The following is a 20,516-nucleotide window of genomic DNA, read 5'->3' as shown; positions in this document are numbered from 1 at the left end:
GAGTGCTGTGAAGAAATTACGGTATTTATTGAGAATAAGGATCTGGCAAACTTTCCTCAGATCAATGATCATAAGTGGGTCAGCAATTTGATGTTTTTTACAGATCTCTCTGTTCGTATGCATGAACTGAACTTAAAATTACAAGGTTTTGGCAAAAGTATTGACGTTGTGTTTGGATACATCAAATCTTTTGAAAGTAAACTTAAATTTTCAAGCGAGATATTGAAACTAACACTTATAAGTATTTTCCTCGGATAAAAAAGTATTTCGAGAAGGCCACTACAACGAGTGTAATGGAGTCCATACTTATGTACCAGAATATAGTAAACTCGTTATTTGAACAGTTCAGTGAAAGATTCGACCAATTTAGAAGCCTAGAACAGACCATTAAAATAATTAAGTATCCGGATGTAGTTGTTTACAGTACTTTGGAATTAAAGGGTTTCCAATGGATGCAAATTGACGATTTAGAGATGCAACTTGCAGATTTTCAGGGTAGCATTTGGACTTGTGTTTGTCGACTTAAGGTCGAAACTTGAAAATCTGGAACGAAATCATTTGAATAATGAAGAAGAGTGCAACTACGAACAAGAAATTTTGAGTGCTTGAACAGAGTACCTGACACTTTTAGCGACATAAAAAATCTAGCGATGGCTTTGCTAACAATTTTTTCATTAACATATTTTTGTGAGACTTTGTTCTCAGCATTAAATAATATTAAAATGAACAAAAGAAACCGGCTAACAGATGAAGTTAGTGGTGCTTGCTTGGCCTTGAAGTGCACCAGGTATGAACCTGCAATCGAAGACTTAGCAGACAAACTTCAGCACCAAAAAAGTCACTAATTTCTAGTTTTCGTACCATTTGATTATCGTTTTTATTATTATTTTTTCCTAAATATACATTGTTTTCCTGTTTTTGTTCATTTTATACATATTTTTTGATTGACTTTTCTGTTAAATGGCATTTAAATATATAAAATAAATATCAAAAATATACATCTTTTTTTACTATGGTTGCAAATATAAAAAAAAAATTATGAATATTTCTATATGTGACACGGCACCAGAGTTAAGTTTGGGTTTTTCAAACTTTTGACACGCCGAGCTCAAAAGGTTCGCCATCACTGCTCTAAGGTGACAAAGGGGCTTTACCAGGGTCTTCAGCTTGCCTTTTTCATTGCACTTGCCTCTTTATTTTGTAATCATGTTTGTAGTCTGTTTCCCTAGTAGGCTGTGAGTTTTGTTTTATTCAAGTATGTATTCCCAAACCTTGCACAGTGCCTGGTAAGCAACCAGCGATGTTTTTTGAACGAACGTCAGAAAAAGCATTGCCCTCCCTGACTAAATAAAGTCTGGGACCTTCAAGGTTGACATTGGCCCTAAAAATGCGAGGGAAACAGGTGAAAGAACAGGAACTCTCATAGCCCAATCGGAGTGCCTTGCCCTGACTGCAGGATTTGAGAGAGCGTCTTGGAGACGTTACCTGGTAACCAATACGCAGGAGGAAGGCGGGAGGGCAGAGAGCGAGCTCCTCGGCGTCCAATCAGGACCCCGCATCCCGGGAGCCCCGCTGCCTTGGACTGAGCAGCTGCCGTAAAGTGGTTCCCTCAGCACGACTGTGGTCCCATCTACGAGCCTCTAGGATCCCGGGGCGCTACCGCCCCCCAGACGTGGGGAGGCCCGCGCTCCCTCCTGGCTGGAGGGCCCCGCGCCCCCGGAGGGCCCCGTCCCCTGGGTGGCCGCGGGGGAGGAGGCGCCTGGAGGCAGTGGCGGGGTCCGCACGGGCCGCCGAAAGCAGGGCCACGGAACCCAGGGGATCGGGGAAGGTAGGCCTGGAAGCGCCCGAGAACCGCCCCCACCCCTCCCGTGGATCCCGGGCGGAGTCCCCGCCGGTGAGCCAGCCTTGCAGGGGAGGACTCGCCTGCTCGCCCGCCGCCTCTTCTGACGCCACTGGCGGCTGCCTCCGGGCGGATTGCGCCGGGATCTGCGGACACAACGGCTCGAGCCCCTTCTCCTCCGGCCAAACCACCCCGCCCAGGGGCCGCTCGGTGGATGGCGGGGGCGGGGGCGGGGGCGACCTGCTCAGTGTCATGATGGAGACGTGCGTCGCTTCCCACAGCAGCTTTGGCGTTTCGAAGGGGCCCAGCCTGGGATGAGCCGCCAGTGGGAGCCAAGGGGTGGGATCCGCCAGAGGCAGGGTCGGGGCTCGCACCTGCCTAGCTCCCTGTTCCCAAGGAGGGGCTGAAAGAAAAAGAAAGCATCTGGCATATATCTCGCCGACTTCTGTTTCCAGCTTCTATCTACTGAATGGAGAATCTGAGCATTGCGCAAAATCATATTCCATGCGCTTGCTTCAGGCTTTGGGCGGGAGGCTGCGAGTTGGAAGAAAGGTGGGGGAAATGCTTGAAGTTACAGTTCTGTGGGTTTGACAGGATTGCCAGAGCTCCAAGACGTTTCTGGGTGGCCTTAAAACACGTTTTCTGCTTATTTTAAACTTTCTGCAGTGAACATGTATTGACTCGTAAGAAAAATACTCAAATTATTTTTTAAATATACAATCCAATAGTGACTGATAAGAGTTATCTGTATTGTTTTTCTCAAGATGCTTCTACTTTTGAAGTTAAAATAGGTATTTCATGGGCTTGAAATTTGAGTATAAAGTTACAAGGCAATTTTAAACAAACCTATTAGAACTTGTTATAAATGGAAATGAATGTGTCCCCCTCAGAGTCACCTCTATGGAAGGACTTATACGAAGGAAGCTATTTCCCAAAATGCTCTTTTTCTTTGGGGGTGGGGAATTATTTTTTGTTGATGATTTTATTTTTTTATTTCTTTGGGTGATAAATGTTCATGGTATAAAATTTAAAAGGATAAATAGAGCAAATTTATCTGACTACTTCCTTTTCTGACTATTTCTTTTATAACTGTTTGATGGCTGCGATACCTTAGCTCTCTGAGGCTATTAATGATTATATATATATATATATATATATATATATATATATATATATATACACACACACACACACACACACACATACACACTAGAGCCCCGGTGCAAAAATTTGTGCACTCGGGGAGGTCCCTCAGCCCGGCCTGTGCCCTCTTGCAGTCTGAGACCCCTCAGGGGATGTCCACCTGCTGGCTTAGGCCCGCTCCTTGGGGGATCAGGCCTAAGCTGGCAGTCAGACACCCCTCTGGCAGCCCGGGAGCCCTCGGGGGATGTCCACTTGCCAGCAGGTAGCAGGCCTAAGCTGCAGTCGGACCTCCTTAGTGCTGCTGAGGAGGCAGGAGAGGCTCCCGCCACCACTGCTGTGCTAGCAGTCATCAGCCTGGCTTGTAACTGAGCAGAGCTCCCCCTGTGGGAGCGCACTAACCACCAGGGGGCAGCTCCTGCATTGAGCATCTGCCCCCTGGTGGTCAGTGTGTGTCATAGTGACCAGTCATTCCCAGTCATTCTGCTATTAGGGTCAACTTGCATATTACCCTTTTATTATATAGGATAGAGGCCTGGTGCATGGGTGGGGGCCAGCTGGTTTGCCCTGAAAGGTGTCCTGGATCAGGGTGGGGGTCCTGCTGGGGTGCCTGGCCAGCCTGGGTGAGGGGCTGATGGGTGTTTGCAGGCTGGTCACACCCCCTTCAGGGTGGGGGTCCCCACTGGGGTGCCTGGCCAGCCTGGGTGAGGGGCTGATGACTGTTTACAGGCTGGTCAAGCCCCCCAGTGGGGACCCTCACCCCATGGGGTGTGGCCAGCCTGGGTGAGGGGCTGAGGGTTGTTTTCAGGCTGGCCACACCCCCCTTCAGTGTGGGGGTCCCCTCTGGGGTGCCTGGCCAGCCTGGGTGAGGGGCTGATAGCTGTTTGCAGGCAGGCCAAGCCCCCCAGCAGGGACCCTCACCCCATGGGGGTGTGGCCAGCCTGGGTGAGGGGCTGAGGGTTGTTTTCAAGCTGGCCACGCCCACCCGGCGACCCAAGCTCCTAGCCTCTCCTTTTTTATTTTTATTTTTTCTTTTGGTGGGCTGGAAGCAGGTATCTGGGATTTATTTATCTTCTATAATTGAAACTTTGTAGCCTTGAGCGGAGCCCAGGTCCGGCTAGGGCAGGCGGGAAGCTTGGCTTCCTCCATCGCTGGGGGCAACCCAAGCCTTCTGCTTGCTCCAGCTCCGTGGCCGCCGCCATCTTAGTTGGGTTAATTTGCATACTGGCTCCTGATTGGCTTGTGGGCATGGCTTGTGGGTGTGGTGGAGTGATGGTTAATTTGCATCTTTCTCTATTATTCTGTGTGTGTGTGTGTGTGTGTGTGTGTGTATATATATATATATATATTTTTTTTTTTTTGTCAATTTTTCTTCTCCATGTCTCACCTCCATTTCCTCAGTTCCTCTCCTGTCCCCCACCTCCTACCCCAACCTGTTTTGGTCTCTGTCTGCCCTGTTAGAGTTTATCCTTAGAATTCTGGAAGTCCAGTTGTTAGTTAACACCACTCCACAGTGGAAAAACAAAATTCTACCTAAAAGCTCTGAGCATGTAGTCAGGGGGGAGGTCCTTTTGTCAGCTTCTGTCATCTTACTGCCTCTTGTTGGGGACTCTCAGTAGGCATTTGTTGGCAAACAGATTTCCCTAAAATTCTTATAATTGTGGCCTCACTGCCTTCGTTCTCAGGCAAGAGGTTCGAAGTGCTGCCTCAACCTGAGTCTTTTGAGGAATTAGTGGTATAATTTGAGTTGTTTCTCATTTTGTCCACTGCTGGGTGAGGATTCCATTTTCTTGCATCAGCTAGTTATTGCTCTTTCTTTTATTTAATATTTAAAAAATATTTTTATTGATTTCAGAGAGAGAGAGAGAGAAACATCAATGATGAGAGAGGAACATTGATCAGCTGCCTCTGGCATGCCTCCACTGGGGATCGAGCCTGAAAACTGGGCATGCGCCCTGATTGGGAATCAAACCGTGACCTCCTGGCTCATAGGTCAACACTCAACCACTGAGCAACACCGGCTGGGCAGTTACTGCTCTTTTATAATCCCCAAATCATTGCCTGCACTCCCTGTCGCCTTTTCTTGGTGGGTTAGAGCTGCTTTATAAGCTGATGGGATGTGGTTCTCAGCTCCAAAGCTTTTCCTGTCTTTATCATCATCTTCATTCAGACATAATTCTGCATGACTTTCAACTAGTTCTAGGTTCAGGTACATCTTCCTCAGGGAAGCTTACATTGTTCAAGATTTTGCAAAAGAATGTGCCCTGAGGCCCTGGTAGCTCAGTTGGTTAGAGCATCGTCTGGATATGCTAAGGTTGTGGGTTCAATTCCCGGTCAGGGTACATACAGGGTACATATAAGAATCAACCAATGGCCGAAACCGGTTTGGCTCAGTGGATAGAGCGTTGGCCTGCGGACTGAAGGGTCCCGGGTTTGATTCCGGTCAGGGGCATGTACCTGGGTTGCGGGCACATCCCCAGTAGGGGGTGTGCAGGAGGCAGCTGATCGATGTTTCTCTCTCGTCGATGTTTCTAACTCTCTGTCCCTCTCCCTTCCTCTCTGTAAAAAATCAATAAAATATATTTTAAAAAAAAGAATCAACCAATGAATGCATAAATAAATGGAACAACAAAATTGATCTCTCTGTCTCTCTTTCTCTCTCTCTCTCTCTTCCTCTTCTTCATCTCTCTCAAATCAATAAGTAAAAATAAACTTTTAAATAGAATGTGCCCTGAGTTGTTGCTGAGGCTGAGAAGTAATGGTTCCCGTGGGAAGCCCTTGAAGAACAGGCAGGGAAGGGATTATGGAATTCCCTATTCAGCCTTCTTTATGATTCTTTTGTTTCAGTGCATTGCCTTTCCTAGAAGACTGAGCCTCACTGACATTGTGACTTGAACCCAGGTGGTGAGACATGGGATATAGTCTTGTATGTTGGTTGACGGTGCCCCCTCCTCCAATCTGTTACACTCCCAGAGTAGGAGATGACCTTAGGTAATCATGAACACAGGTATGAAAGACTGATCTAACGATGAAGTTGGTCCTTAGTTGGTATAATTTTTCCTTTCAGACTCCTGTGACATTTGATGACATCATTTGTACTTGCTTCAGGAGGAATGGATGCTGCTGAGTCAGCAACAGAAGGAGCTCTGTGGTTCTGACAGGCTGGTGGCACCCCAGGGTATGGGTTCATTTCCCCCCACCTGAGTGAGTCTGGATTGGCATTCCCGAGTGCATCCGACTATGACATACTTGAGAATTTTATGGAATCCTACCATTTTTTTCCAGGCATCTTTATACTATTTATATCTGCTCAGTCCCTTTTCTAACTTACGTAACTTACCTTTTCTACCTGGTCATGATCACTCACTACCCTTTCTTTAAATTGGCCAAGAGAATTGGGAAAAATTGGGCTACGCCATGATGCCTCAGGATATCCCAAGTTGCCAGATGGGAAGCCCTACCTGTGTTATGTTGGACTGCAAGGTGAATTCTGTTGCCCACAGGACACGAGGTAGAAAGAGTGTCAGACCTGGAGTGTGGAAATCTGTTCTCAGTCCCAGGTCTACCATATGACACTGGTGTGACCTTTTTCAGCCTTAACTTCCCTCTTCATAGGATTGTCATAGAGGTTGAATAAGATAAAACAACTTAAAATTCTGTGCCCATGTGGTTATCTTTCTATTTTCTGATGACCTTTCTCTGCTTCTATGGGTAGATTCTGTGTACCATGGACAGCGGCAAATGTATTTCAGGTGCTTGCATAGATACTATTTTCTGATTTCAATTTGATGGCCTCTGTCATGCCTGTCCTTTCATCTTGGTCTGTGTCTAAGAGTTATGAGAATGACAGTCTTCGCTTGGCTTCTTAAAAAAATACTATATAAGTTATCAGTACTTAACCATTGGGAGTTTTCACATAAAACTATGGATTTCTGGCTTCTCTTGAAAAATGGGACCATCAGGCAGTGCTGGCCCTGCGTCCGCATGGTGGCCTCCTCCTGGAGTGGAGTAGCAGCTGTCCCGGTACACGGTTGGCCACAGTTTTCTCAGTTGTGTTATCGCTCTGCTCCTTCTCAGCCTTGGAGTTTGAGCCTCTGTTCTGAACCAATAGTTTTCATACCTTGCTGTGCCCCTCATTGCTTTCACTGGTCCCTTTCTTTTAGGGGCCTCATGGACACCTGCATTTCTAAACCATTATGCTAAAATATTGAGATTTATATTTGCCTCCTTAACCAATTATCCTACCACGCTGAGAGGATGTCACAGACGGATCTTTCCTTAGTGTTGTGATCTAGATCCAAGATCTCATGCTTCTCTCTCTCTCTTCCTGACTCAGGACCAACTATTGCCAACCCAGAGCTGTTCTGTAAGTTTGAGCAAGGGTCAGAACCATGGCAAGGCAATGTCCAGGGCCAGGGGAATCTCCTGAGCCACCACCCAGGTGAGTGTGGACCTGCACCGGGGGCAGGGGGTTTAGCTGGAGAGAGGACTCCTGTCTCATCCTCTGCTTCTCCCTGTTCTCTACCAACTTACACATGAATGTTCCCCCACCCCACCCCAACTTCACCATAACTAAAATATGCACATGTCCCCTGGCATAAATTCCATGAAGGCATGACTTGCTCTTCTTCTTCTTCTTTTTTAAAAAATATGTTTTATTGATTTTTTACAGACAGGAAGGGAGAGGGATAGAGAGTTAGAAACATTGATGAGAGAGAAACATCAATCAGCTGCCTCCTGCACACCCCCTACTGGGGATGTGCCCGAAACCAAGGTACATGCCCTTGACCAGAATTGAACCTGGGACCCTTCAGTCCTCAGGCCGACGCTCTATCCACTGAGCCAAACCGGTTAGGGCGACTTGCTCTTCTTTACTACTGTATTCCCAGTGCCAATGCCTGGCACATGGTAGTTGCACAATAGATAATCACTGAATAATGGATGGATGGATGGATGAATAGTCATTTATTAAGTTCTAAGGATTTAGCTATGTTTCCCTCCTTTGATAAACCTGTCCTGTCCAGGGATTGGCTTGGTTCAAGCAGAGCCGGGCCATATGGTAACCTGTTACTGTGTAAGAGACTGAGTTAACCCAGCCCCTCCTGAGGGAGGAAAAGGAGGTGGGAACAAGTTCCTCTGTGAATTGAATCACAGAAGTTTGCTCTCCCTCATGGTCTCTCTCAGATGGACCACAGAAGCCCTAGACTTCTTTTTTTTTTTCTAAATCCTCACTTGAGGATATTTTTTCTATTGACTTAGAGAGAGTGGAAGGGAGGGAGGGAGGGGAAGAAGAGAGAGAAACATTGATGTGAGAGAGACACATCACTTGGTTGCCTCCTGCATGTGCCCCGACCCAGGCCAGGGATTGAACCTGCTACCGAGGTGTGTGCCCCTGACCTGGAATTGAACCCAATACTCTTTGTGCTTGGCTGGCGTTCTAACTACCGAGCAACACTGGTCAGGGCAAGCCCTAGACTTCTTGACACTATTTGTTTTGTTCTTCCATGCTTGACTCTTATTCAGAGTTTTGTACTCCTGGGTTAGCGCAGTTCTATAGACTGGTCTCTTAAGTTCTTGGCCCTGGGCATCAGAACTTACACTGATGCATAAAAAAATGTTTCCAGAGGAGTTTGAGTTGTCTAAGCTGCATTTCAACTAAGGAGCGAATAAAGAAACTTGAAGAAGGAAAATCTTAGTGAGGTTATGAGGATTTCTACCTCTTTGAAGGGTTGTGGTGTAACAGAGGAATGGACTTTGTTTCTCTTGGGGGGGGTGAAGCAGCCCCCCAAGGTGGAAGTTATACAAAGATGGAGAGCAGCTTAAGGAAACTCTGGGACCAAAGCTGTCTTGATGCCTGTCTGTCAGAGAATACTGTGGAGGGGACTCCTGCTGAGTATGGAGTTGCAGTACAGGCAAACCTTGCTTTCTTGCACTTCACAGATGCTGCTTTTTTTTCTTTTTTAAAATAAATTGAAGGCTTATAGCAGTCATGCATTAAGCAAATCTATTAGCGCCATTTTTCCAACAGGCTCAGGTGATGGTTGGCTTTTTATTTATTTTTATTTTTACTTATTTCAGAGAAGGGAGAGGGAGAGAGAGAAATATCAATGATGAGAGAGAATCATTGATCGGCTGCCTCATGCACGCCGCCCCACAGTGGGGATCAAGCCCACAACCTGGGCATGTGCCCTGACGTGGAATCGAACTGTGACCTGCTGGTTCATAGGGCAGTGCTCAACCACTGAGCCATGCTGGCTGGGCGATGATTGGCTTTTTTTAAGCAATAAAGTATTCTTTAATTAAGGTACATACATTTTTTAGACATAATGCTATTGCACATTTAATAGATTACAGTATAGTATAAACATAACTTTTATATGCACTAGGAAATAAAAAAATTTATGTGACTCACTTTATTGTGATATTCACTTTCTTGCGGTGGTCTGGAACCGAACCCGCACTGTGTCTGAGATACAGCTATATTTGGCTTCAAATCTCTTTTTTGACCCTATGTTCTATTAGTTCAGTTTCTTATCTATAAATAAATTTGAAGTCCTGAAGATTGTGCCACTGTCTCGGGTTGCAGAGATCAAATTGCACGGATCTCCTTTTGGCCAGGTGTGTCTACCCTTTAAATTAAAAAAAAAACACAGAACAAAAAACATCTGCTTAAACCCACCTGATTTCCTCCTGGAGGCAGTAAGGTGGGCCTGGGAGCTGGGGGACTGAAGGAAGAGAATGCGGGAGAGGCTGTCACTTTGGTCTGTGTGATCTCCAGCTTTCGTAGTTGATGTGTCTATGATTGGCAGTGGCTCTGACTTGAGGGCAATTCCCTTTGTCTCTTTTATCTAAAGGAAAAAACAAGATGGGCTACATGGAGGAAATGGACATGCATGGGCCAGCCAGAGAAGCTGGACCGTACCTCCCCGCTCAGACGAAAAACTGTCTTTCCCATTTCAGAGCAGAGAGTGGCACCATCAGGGAAGGCTGTGCAGGAAAATGCAGAAAGCCCTCGAAACCCCGGTCCATCCAGAAGTCCTGGTTTGCACAGTTCCCGTGGCTGGTCATGAATGAGGAGAAGACGGCTCTCTTTTGCTCCGCTTGCCGAGAACACCCCTCCGCCAAAGACAGACGGTCCCGACTGATAGAAGGCTATACAGGACCGTTCAAGGTGGAGACTCTCAAATATCATGCCAAGAGCAAAGCTCACCTGTTCTGCATCAGTGCTTTGGCAACACAGGACCCCATCTGGGCAGCCCGTTTCCGGAACCTCCGAGATGCCAGCCCAGATTATCCCGTTCTGCAGCCCACGGCGCCTCTGGGAGCCTATGGTGATACGGCCCAGCTCCTGCCCAGCTCTCAAGCTGAACGGGAGGAGCCTGGGGGGAATGGAGCACTTCCTGCATTGTATGTAGACTGCATTTCCCATGTGAGGCATAAAGAAACCGCCAGTGACAGCAGCTCCTCAAACACTAACATTGTGCGTAATGACTCTGCTGAATCCTGCAGCCAGGTAATATGTTCATAATGGTTGCTGCATCTCCAGGGGGGGATTCCATACTGAGAACAACATATATTGTGTGATGATGATGGAAGAAGTATATGAGCTTACTGCTACTAATGTTACCATAAGCTGAGATGCTTGTCATGTCTTAGGCATTGTTTTAAGCGCTCTCCATGAACTCTCATTTATTTAAGACAACAGCTCTATTATTATCATCTCCTTTTTGCAGATAACAAAACATAATTAGTGGGACAGAACATTCTAACTTCTGATAGCAGGGAAGCACCTAGACTCAGAATAGTAACCTTTTTCCAGAATCCAAAACAACCGCAGAACAACGGCAGCATGCTTACTAGTAAATCATCAAATTCACATTTCCTTTTCAACTTGGACTGCGGAATCATGGAGCACTTGTAAACACTGCCACGGTTCTTCACACACGTTCTTTCGTGTAGTGATTTTGGTGCTGCTCTGAGGCTGGGGGAGCAGCCTGGTTGGACGCATCATTGGGAGTGACATGTCCAGAGTCCAAGGCCTCTCGTGGTGTTGACCTCCCCCCAGGCCTTGGCCGTCAGCGCAGTGTTTTCCTTCCACTCCCTGCAGCGATCGTGGGTCCTAGAAGACTCTAATTCTCGGTTTATTTTGTAATTTTCTAATTCTTTGGAAGGTTGGCCTGTGAGAAAACTGTTAACTGGAATCGTTGAGTAACTAGAACCCTCCCCATTTTTCACTGTTCCCTATAAGTAGGATTTTGCTACAGGTCTGTTTGAGTACCCCCTCTAGTACACCAAGGAGCAGAGCTCAGACCTTCCTCTTACCTAACATCGGAAGGGCCCAGCTAAAGTTCGTAAGCTCGAATTTTTCCAGAATCCAGAAAAGTGTCAAGACTTATTTCTCTTCACATTCATGTTCCTTCTAGTTTTTAGATTAGAAGCTAATAAACAGGCCAAACCTCTTATAACCTGAATTCCTATAGTAGTAAAGCGTGTGTAAGCCTAGTCGCATCTCTCGTGGATTTTTACTCCTTCCTTTCCACGCCAGTGGGAAATTCCAGCAGGTGCTCCTAGAGGCAGAGGTCACCTTAGTAGTCATGGCTGAGTAAGGACACCCCTCAGGACTGGAGGAGACAGGGTGCAGCCCTAAGGCTCTACCAAGACCCCTATTCTTCCAGCATGTTCATATTTCCTCCCAGGAGACCCTGGGATCCCACTGAGGCTCATTTGGTTCTTACTCACTAACTCCAGGCCTCATGAATGTGCTTTAGTTCGATGGATAAACTAGTTCCTCAGAGCACATCTGGACTCTTGGCGAGCTTCCTAGGAAACGCAGGCCCTGAGAGGCTCCCGAAAGTGTCATGCCAGTGTCTGACGCAAGAGGCGCACCGAGTGACTGCTGCTCTCTGTTGCAGGAGCTCCCGGTGATGTTTGAGGAGGTGGCAGTGTATTTCACCCGGGAGGAGTGGGGCGTGCTAGACCAGCGGCAGAAGGAGCTGTACAGAGACGTGATGCGGATGAATTATGAGCTGTTGGCCTCCCTGGGTAAAGATTCATGTAGACCTTTGTTCACCCCCATCATTTGACGTGAGCAACCCACAAGGGCACTGTGGCTGTGGTCATCTTCCCATTTCCGCCCTTTCCGTGTTCACAGGCAGAGAATGAGTCTATCTTCCGCACCTCAGATCTCGCCTTGCTTTGGGATATACTGTACTTTGTCACCTCTGCACCCATCTGTCACCCGTCCTCCACCAGACATTTACTGAGGACCTACTATGTGTCTGGCGAACCTGAACTCGTTCTGCTTCCAAGGTCCTAGCAAGGTCTCTGCTTTTGAGAGGCTGGCGGGTTTGGGGGAGAGACAGATACTTTAATAAGAAACTATAAAATAACACAAGCTCCCTAAGAGGTTCAGGCCCTGGCCGGTTTGGCTCAGTGGATAGAGCATCGGCCTGCGGACTGAAGGGCACGGTCAAGGGCACGTACCTTGGTTGCAGGCTTCTCCCTGGCCCTGGTCAGGGCGTGTGCAGGAGGCAGCCAATCAATGCGTTTCTCTCACGTCAATATTTCTCTCTGTCTTTCCCTCTCCATTCCACTCTCTCTAAAAATCAATGGAAAAATATCCTCGGGTGAGGATTTAAAAAAAAGAGGTTCAGGAGAAGTGTCCAGGGCTGCTAAAGAGAGTGATTTAATTTTCCTGGGCAACAGAGGGAGAGATCAGCAAAGTCTTCACCGAGTATGAATTGTTTTAACTGAGTTGAAAATTAGCTGGACAGGGAGGTGGAAGGACATCTAGACATGACAGCGGGAGGGGACAGCGTGAGCAAAGGCATGGAGGCAAGAAAGGGCCTCTAAGTGTATTGTGTCCTCCACTTCGTCTGTGCCCAGGCTGCCTTATCTTTCCAGGGGCCAGCAAGGGTTGGTGGCCAAGTGGCCCAGGTGTCACTAGACTAGGCACTGGAGAATGATGAAGGCCATAGTGTTTCTTACCTTCCCAGAACATTATCTCCTCCATCTGCTTCCTCTTCTTTTACTGTCAAGCACCCAAGGTTCTCATGCATCAAAACAGAAAGACAACTTTTCATGTTATAAAGCTTTTAGTTCTTTTTTTTTTATTAGCACTTACAGAACAGGCTGCTGAGCATAACTTAGGAATTCCAGCAGCAACTAATGCTTTAAAAATCACTATTAGTTTATGTTTTGGGCATACAATGCATATAGATGTAATTTTGTGACATCAATAGTCAATAGGGGTAAAGGTGATGAAGTTGTAAAGGAACAGCATTTTTGTGTGCTATTGAAGTTAAGCTGGTATAAATTCAAATTAGAATGTTACAACTTTAGGATGTTAAATGGAATCCCCATAGTAACCAAAAAGAAAATAGTTATAAAATATACACAAAAGGAAATGAGAAAGGAATTTAAACATTTCACTACAAAAAGTCAACTAAACACAAAAGAAGACAGTAATCCTGGAAATAAGGGACAAAATAACTCGAAGGCATAGAGAAAACAAATAGCAAAATGACAGAAGCAAGTTCTTCCTTATCAGTAATTACTTTAAAAGTAAAAGTGGATCAAATTCTCCAATCAGAAGACAGAGATTGGTAGAATGGATGAAAATGCATATTCCAACTATATGCCATCTATAAGAGATTCACTTTATATCCAAAGACACAAATAGATTGAAAGTTAGCGGATGGATAAAGATAATTCCATACAAATAGTAATCAAAAAAAGGCAGGCATGGCTCTATTAATACCAGACAATGTAGACTTTAAATTAAAAAAGGTTGCCAAAGACAAAGAATAACATTATATGTTAATAAAAAGTTTAACACAGCAAGAAGATATAACAATTAGAAACTGTTATGTGCCTAATGACAGACTATCAAAATATATGAAACAAAATACAGAATTGAAGAAAGAAATAGAAAGTTCTACAGTAATTGTTGGAGACTTTAGTGCTCCACTCACAATAATGGATGGAACAACCAGACAGAGATAAATTAGGAAATAGAGGATGTAACACAATAAATCAACTAGTCTAACAGATATATACAGAGCACTCTACCCAACAACAGCAAACACATTCTTACGTACATGTGGAACATTTTCCAGGACAGACCACATGTTAGGCCAAAAAGAACAATGCTGAGGGACTCACACTTCCTGAATTTAGAACTTACCACAAAGCTACAGTACTCAAAGTAGTGTGGTACTGACATAAAGACAGACTATAAACTAATGGAATAGAATAGAGAACCAAGAAATATAACCTCATGTATATGGTCAGATGATTTTTGACAAGGGTGCCAAGACCATTCAATGGGGAAAGGATAGTCTTTTCAGCAGTTGGTCCTGGGAAAAATGGACATCCACCTGCAAAAGAATGAAATTCAATCCTTATCTAAACCATATAAAAATTAAGTCAAAATGTATCAAAGACCTAAATGTATGACATAAAAAACTCTCAGAAGAAAATACAGGACAGATGCTTCATGACATTGTATTTGGCAGTGATTTCTTAGATATGATGCCAAAGCACAAGTAACAAAAGAAAAAGTAGACAAATTGGACTTCATGAAATTTAAAATTTTTGTGCATTGAGAGATACTGTCAACAGAGTAAAAAGGTAACTCAGAGTGGGAGGAAATATTTGCAAATCATACATCTCATAAGGAATTAATATCCAGAATATATAGATAGCTCTTAAAACTCAGCAACAAAAAGCCAAATAACCTAATCTTTAAAAAATGAACAAAGGACTTGAATAAACATTTCTCCAAAGAAGATATACAAATGGCCAGTAAGCACATGAAAAATGCTCCACATCACTGATCACTAGGGAAATGCAAGTAAAAACTACTGTATTGAGATACCACCTCACACCCACCAGGATAGCTACTAGCCAAAAAATAAAGAACTGCAAGTGTTGGTGAGGATGTGGAGAAATTAGAACCCTTGTGCACCGTTGGTGGGAATGGAAAGTGGTACAGTCATTGTGGAAAACAGTGGGGAGTTCCTAAAACAATTAAAAATAGAATTACCACATGATACAACATTTCTTCTTCTGGGATTGAAAACAGGTTGTTGAAGATAATATTTGTGCAACAATGTTCATAACACTGTTATTCACAATAGCTAAAACATGTAAGCAACCTAAGTTCCCGTCAACGGATGAACAGATAAGCATAATGTGGTCTATCCATACAATGGAATATTATTTTAGCCTTAAAAAAGAAGGAAATTCTGTAGTCTGCTACAATGTGGCTGAACCCTAAGGACTTTACTAGTGTGCTAGTTGAAATAAGGTAGTCTCAAAAAGATGGATATTGTTTGATTACCTGTAGCTGAGGTACTTAGAGTAGTGAAAATCATAGAGACAGAAAGTAGAATGATGGGTACAGGGTTCTTGGTTTGGGAGATAGGGATGTTATTATTTAGTGGTATAGAGTTTCAGTTTTATAAGATGAAAAGAGTTCTGGAGATGGATGGTGATTATGGTTGAATAACAGTATGAATATATTTGATATCTCTACACTGAACACTTAAAATAGTTAAAATGGTCAATTTTATGTTACATATATTTTACCACAGTGAAAAGAAAAAGAAAATAATGCCTTGATAACTAAAGACAAAGAAGGGCTGACAAATGGGACCCAAGATACATGCCAACTAAGTGTAGCTGATCCTGGATTAGGCGCTGGCCTGGGAAAAATAGACATATAGATAGCTACACAGGACATTTCGAGACAATTGAAGAAACGTAGTTGTGGACTGTGGATTAGATAGTAGTATTATATCAATGTTCTATTTTCTGATTTTGATCTTTATACTTTGGTTATATAAGTCATGCTAGTTTTCAGTTGCCACCCAACAGATTATCACAAAGTTAGTGGCTAAAAACACCCTTTTATTGGCTCACAGTTGTGTAAGTCAGACGTTCACCTGGGCTCAGCTAGGTTCTTCCCTTAGGGTTGCACAAGCTGGCAAAATCCAGTCCCTTGTGGTTGTAGGACCGAGGTTCCGGTTTTCTTGCTGGCTGCTGACCAGGGGTCATTCTCAGCTCCTAGAGGCTGCTGTCAGGTCCTTTACCTGTGGCCTTCACCCTCAGGCCAACAACAGTGTGTCAAATCCTCCTGGCACTTTGAAGCTCTTACTACCCTGCTTGTAAAGGGCTCATGTGATTAGGGTAGGTCATTGCCATGTAACGTAACATAATCATGAGTGTAATATTGTGTTCACAGATTCCATTACACTCAGGGGCAGAGGTTAGGCAGGAGCTCCTGTTAGAACTTTGCCTACCCTGTAAGAGAATGTCCTCTTTCTTGAGTAACGCACATGGAAGTATTTAAGGATAAAGGGGGTGTGAAAACAATTTACTCTCAATGGTTCAGAAAAATATTGTGTGTGTGTGTATATATTATATATTATACATATACAGATGGTCCCTGACTTACAGTAGTTCGACTTAAGATTTTTCAGTTTTATGCATTTAGTAGAAGCTGCAAAAGCAATATCTATTTAGTAGAAGCTGTATTTTGAATTTTGATCTTTTCCCGAGTGAGCGATATTCAGTAAGATACTCTCCCATGATTCTGGGCGGCCACATCTCCCAGCCAACCCCCCGATCATGAGGGTAAACAGTGGCTACCCTAAATACAGTGTGCTGTGTAGCCAGTGATTTCTGGATAGTGTGTTCTGAGCACATTTAAAGTAGGTCAGCTAAGCTATGATGCAAGAACATGATAAAGCAGATGGGACAAAATTAATGGTTGGAGTTTTCTGTATTATTATTGTTGACTTTTTCTATAAGTTTTAAATGATAGCAAAATTGTACAAAAACACAACGAGGAAACAAAAATCTGGTCATGGTGTAGTAGTCAAAATTTTGGACTTCATTTCAAGCTAAAATTTCTTGCCTCTCCTACCTGAACCTGCCTCAAGTCTAGACCTGAATCTTGCGGTAGGAAGAAGGGAATTCTCCTACCCTCCGGCTTGTTCCAGGACCTCTGCCACTACCTGGGTGGGAACGCTGGTGGGTGAGTGGGAGGAGAGGTACGAGAAAGGTTCTCCCTGGCTCCCATGTGAACAGCTGCGGGCAAAGTCCCTTTAAGTGGCTCGGGTCTCTTCTCTTTTCCTGTGGAGCCCACGTCTGCAGGGACCATGGAAAACACATATCCTTTACTCCAACAAACCCTGGGAAAGTAGGCTCTTCCAGAATGGCCACCACAAGGGAGCCCATCAGCCAGTTTCTGCCTTAGTCTTTTTCAGGCCTGGATTCATGAGTAGCCCCGTAGCCCCAGGAGGTACAGGTCCGGTTGTCGTTCCCACTAGGCTTAAGGTCGGGAAAGTAGCCCGCCCCACCCCTCCCCATGGTAGTATGTGGAGGAGGCTCACAATGCACTTGACAGCTCTTTCCAGAAACATCTCCAATATCCAGCTCCCTGACCTTGTCACTCCAAGTGCTTTGATTCCCTCTTTGAGGCGAGGGCGTGGGTTACGGCTCAGTGTTTTAGCTTCCCTCCTTCCCAGTTAGGCTTCTGTGTCTAGCTTTGGAATGGGGATAGTTGGCTTCTATTTTGGGGGGGACCTTCAGCCAAAACAGGCAGACAGAATCACACTTGACTATCCTGTTGCATATGTTTATTGCTCTTCCTGATTTATTGATTTTAGATATTATCTATTAATTCCTACTGTGGAAGATGAAGATATGGTCCTCTTACCTCCCCCCTGCCCCCTCCCCCCTTCTCTTCCCTCCATCCTCTCAGAACAGGTACACCACACTTTTTGGTTAATTCAATGTGAACTGTTTATGATTATATATGATTTACTTCTGATCAAAGTGGCATATTATGATATTTCCTTTGTTGTAGGATTTTCCCCTGGAATTGAATTTCTTTCTTATTTTTTCTTTTGCTAGTTTTCTGTCCTGTCACCAGTTCTTCTGGAACTCTCCAGTGAAATTCCACAACTCCTCTGAGGAGCCTTTTTCCCCATGATCAAACTCCAGCGACCGATCCGCTTCACTCTCGGTCTGGAGACTGCTGTCGCGGGCCTTTCATTGCCTCTGCTCTGTCTAAACTCGTGATCGTCCAGGCCTGCCGCATAGCTGTGGCCTCACACTGTCCTTTGTCTTTCCCCTATTGCCTGGATCTGTCTCTTCTCTCAGGTTAGGTCTTTGCTTTGTTGGAGCACATCCTCCAGTAACTTTCTAAGAAAGTGTGCATGGGAAGAAACATTTTTAAAACTCTGCATATCAGAAAATGCCCTCACAATTGATAATTTGGGTTGGTATAGAATTCCAGGTTGGAAATAATTTTCCTCAGCATTTTGAAAGCATTGCTTTTAGGTCTTACAGGTGCTATTGAGAAGTATAAATGCCTTTTTATTCCTAAATCTTTGAACACAGCCTGTTTTTATATTCTTTTTAAGATCTATTCCAGTGTTCTGAAGTGTGGAAACTCCCTTTTTCCAGTTTGGGGAAAAATTCTTTTATTATTTCTTCATACCTATTTTCTCTCTTTCTTCCAAAAAGTCCTAATTGTGAGATATTATACTTTTTAAGTTAAACCTCTAGTTTTGTTTTATTTTTCTCTTTTTCTCCTGTTTTCTGCTTCTAACTTTTTTGTTCTGCTTCCTTAGAGATTTCCTCGATTTTATTTTCTAACAATTCCATTTAATTTTTTAAAATTTCTTCTGTCACATTTTAAATCTAAGAGCCTTTATTGCTCTTTTCATGGATGACTATCATGCATTTTCTCTTTGGGATTATTAATCCTACTTTGTTTTTTTGTTGTTGTTGTTTTTTGAATTTCTGTTTTGCTCCTTGCATTATCTCTACTTTCTTCCATCCTTTTTCCAACTTGTTTTATGTTAGATGCTTGTCTCAAATAAATAAGTATCATTAGGTTAACACATATTTAAGAGTAAAGCCTTTAAAAAAAACCTGTGTGGGAAGCTTTGTGTGCGTGGCTGGGGCTCATTAAGGGGTAGGCTTCACTGTAGCGTGACCAGCTGTGAACCTGGATGTCTCACTGAAGTGCCCACAAAAGTCAGTCTGCATAGGTTTTTGGCGGAGGAAGAGGGTGGGGAGGGGGCAATTCAGTTTCTTCAAAGAAAACTTCCAGTCCCCTGCTTGGAGGGTGTAGGCTGAACCAATGGTCTTGGAGCAGAGGAACACACCTTCCAGAATCTAGACTGTCTTCATCTCGTGTCTGTATAGCAACCCTTCTTCACCTTTCTTCCACTCTCCCCACTATCCCAGGGTCCCAGCCTTTCTGGTTAGGTTTCCTATAGACTCGATCTCTCTTCTCCTTGGGTGAGGGAGGTGGTGTGTTCTGGTTTCCTGGAATGGGTGAGCGGGCCTGGGTGGAGTTGGTCTGTGTAGACTTTCCCATCCCTTTCCCACCACCTTTTACTGCACCTGGGGCCTCCGGGTCCTAAACCTTCCAGGGATTCTATGGCCAAATTCATACCCTCCTCCTTCACCCCCTCTGCCAGCATTTGGTGTTCAGCTGTTATTTTTCTTGCTCTTTTATCTTTCCATCTTTGAAAAATGTACTCACATTTCTAGTTCAATGTTTCTCTTGGGCTTATGCCTTGTTTTAAGCAGGATATGTGTTCAACCCACCATACTTTAATACTTTATTATATTTTTATTAATAGTAAATACCTGGATACATATAGGCACACATAGTAAATATACATATATTCAATCACCTAAACGTTGATTAGTGAAAGTAATCTCCCCGTGACCTCGTCTTTTGCTCCTCCCCAGCAGCCCCACAGCCATCAGTTGTCTGTATGTCCTTCCAAAGAAAGTTTATACACACATTCACATAGACACATACAGAAGCATGTAAGTGGACACTAATGGATTTTATTTTAAATCAAGAAAGTGAGTTCTTTGTATACCCTTGAGGGATATTCACGTTTTAAATAAAGGGCCTCTGGCTGAATAGACGATTAAGAGAGAGACCCAGAGGCATCCCTGAATATTTCAGGAACCATAAATAGCTTTAGGCGGGCTACTTAACTTGATGGTCCATAGCAGTGACGTCAATATGACTCTTTTTTTTTTTTTTTTTCAATATGACTCTTTGTCCTTGCAATAGGGCCTGTGGCTACCAAACCAGACTTGATATCAAAACTGAAGCATAGAGCTGCACCCTGGATCAAGGATCCAAAGGGGACGAAGTCGGGGAAAGGTCGTTCTCCAGGTGAGTATTGATCTACTGAGTTCTGGAGGGCACGTCCAGGGGCCCAGGTAGCTGTGGCAAGTCACACAGTGTTAGTTCAGCCATACTTCACTTGAGCCTATTGTGCACCAGGCCCTGTATCAGACTCTGGGTAGACAGAGATGAATATGAAATTAACCCTGCCCTCAAAGCGTAGAAAACTGGGAAACCAGGACAGTATGGAAATAATAAGGAACTCTGATGAGCAGAAGTGCTAAAGGGACCTGTGGTTGAGCTGATGGGAGGAGGGGTGTGGGAGATGCTGGTTCTGATCAACGATGTGCCCACAGGCCTGTG

General features: G+C 44.4%; 1 protein-coding gene across 3 annotated transcripts in view; it reads left to right on the top strand.

The window, feature by feature from the left end:
- Positions 1 to 1,632: 1,632 nt before the first annotated feature.
- ZNF862 (zinc finger protein 862) overlaps positions 1,633 to 20,516 on the top strand; it is a 28,286-nt gene continuing 9,402 nt past the window's right edge. Inside the window, exons 1-5 of one of the 3 annotated variants that reach the window (XR_011472689.1) lie at positions 1,633 to 1,828; positions 7,317 to 7,421; positions 9,941 to 10,493; positions 11,893 to 12,022; positions 20,097 to 20,201. Coding sequence is in view for 1 of the 3 variants with exons in the window: in XM_070424752.1 (XP_070280853.1) it covers positions 6,098 to 6,158; positions 7,317 to 7,421; positions 9,835 to 10,493; positions 11,893 to 12,022; positions 20,097 to 20,201 (1,060 nt within the window). In the remaining 2 variants the exon portion in view is untranslated. Of the gene's footprint in view, positions 1,829 to 5,987; positions 6,159 to 7,094; positions 7,422 to 9,834; positions 10,494 to 11,892; positions 12,023 to 20,096; positions 20,202 to 20,516 lie in introns of those variants that run through there. The other 2 variants (XM_070424752.1, XR_011472688.1) reach the window with 2 other exon arrangements.

The sequence above is a fragment of the Myotis yumanensis genome, unplaced genomic scaffold (assembly GCF_028538775.1).
Source record: "Myotis yumanensis isolate MYYU_CA2020_CCGP unplaced genomic scaffold, mMyoYum1.0.hap1 SCAF_9, whole genome shotgun sequence".
NCBI classification, from domain to species: Eukaryota; Metazoa; Chordata; class Mammalia; order Chiroptera; family Vespertilionidae; genus Myotis; species Myotis yumanensis.
The sequence above is the reverse complement of the archived record's forward strand: the minus strand, read 5'-3'. Positions and strand labels throughout refer to the sequence as shown.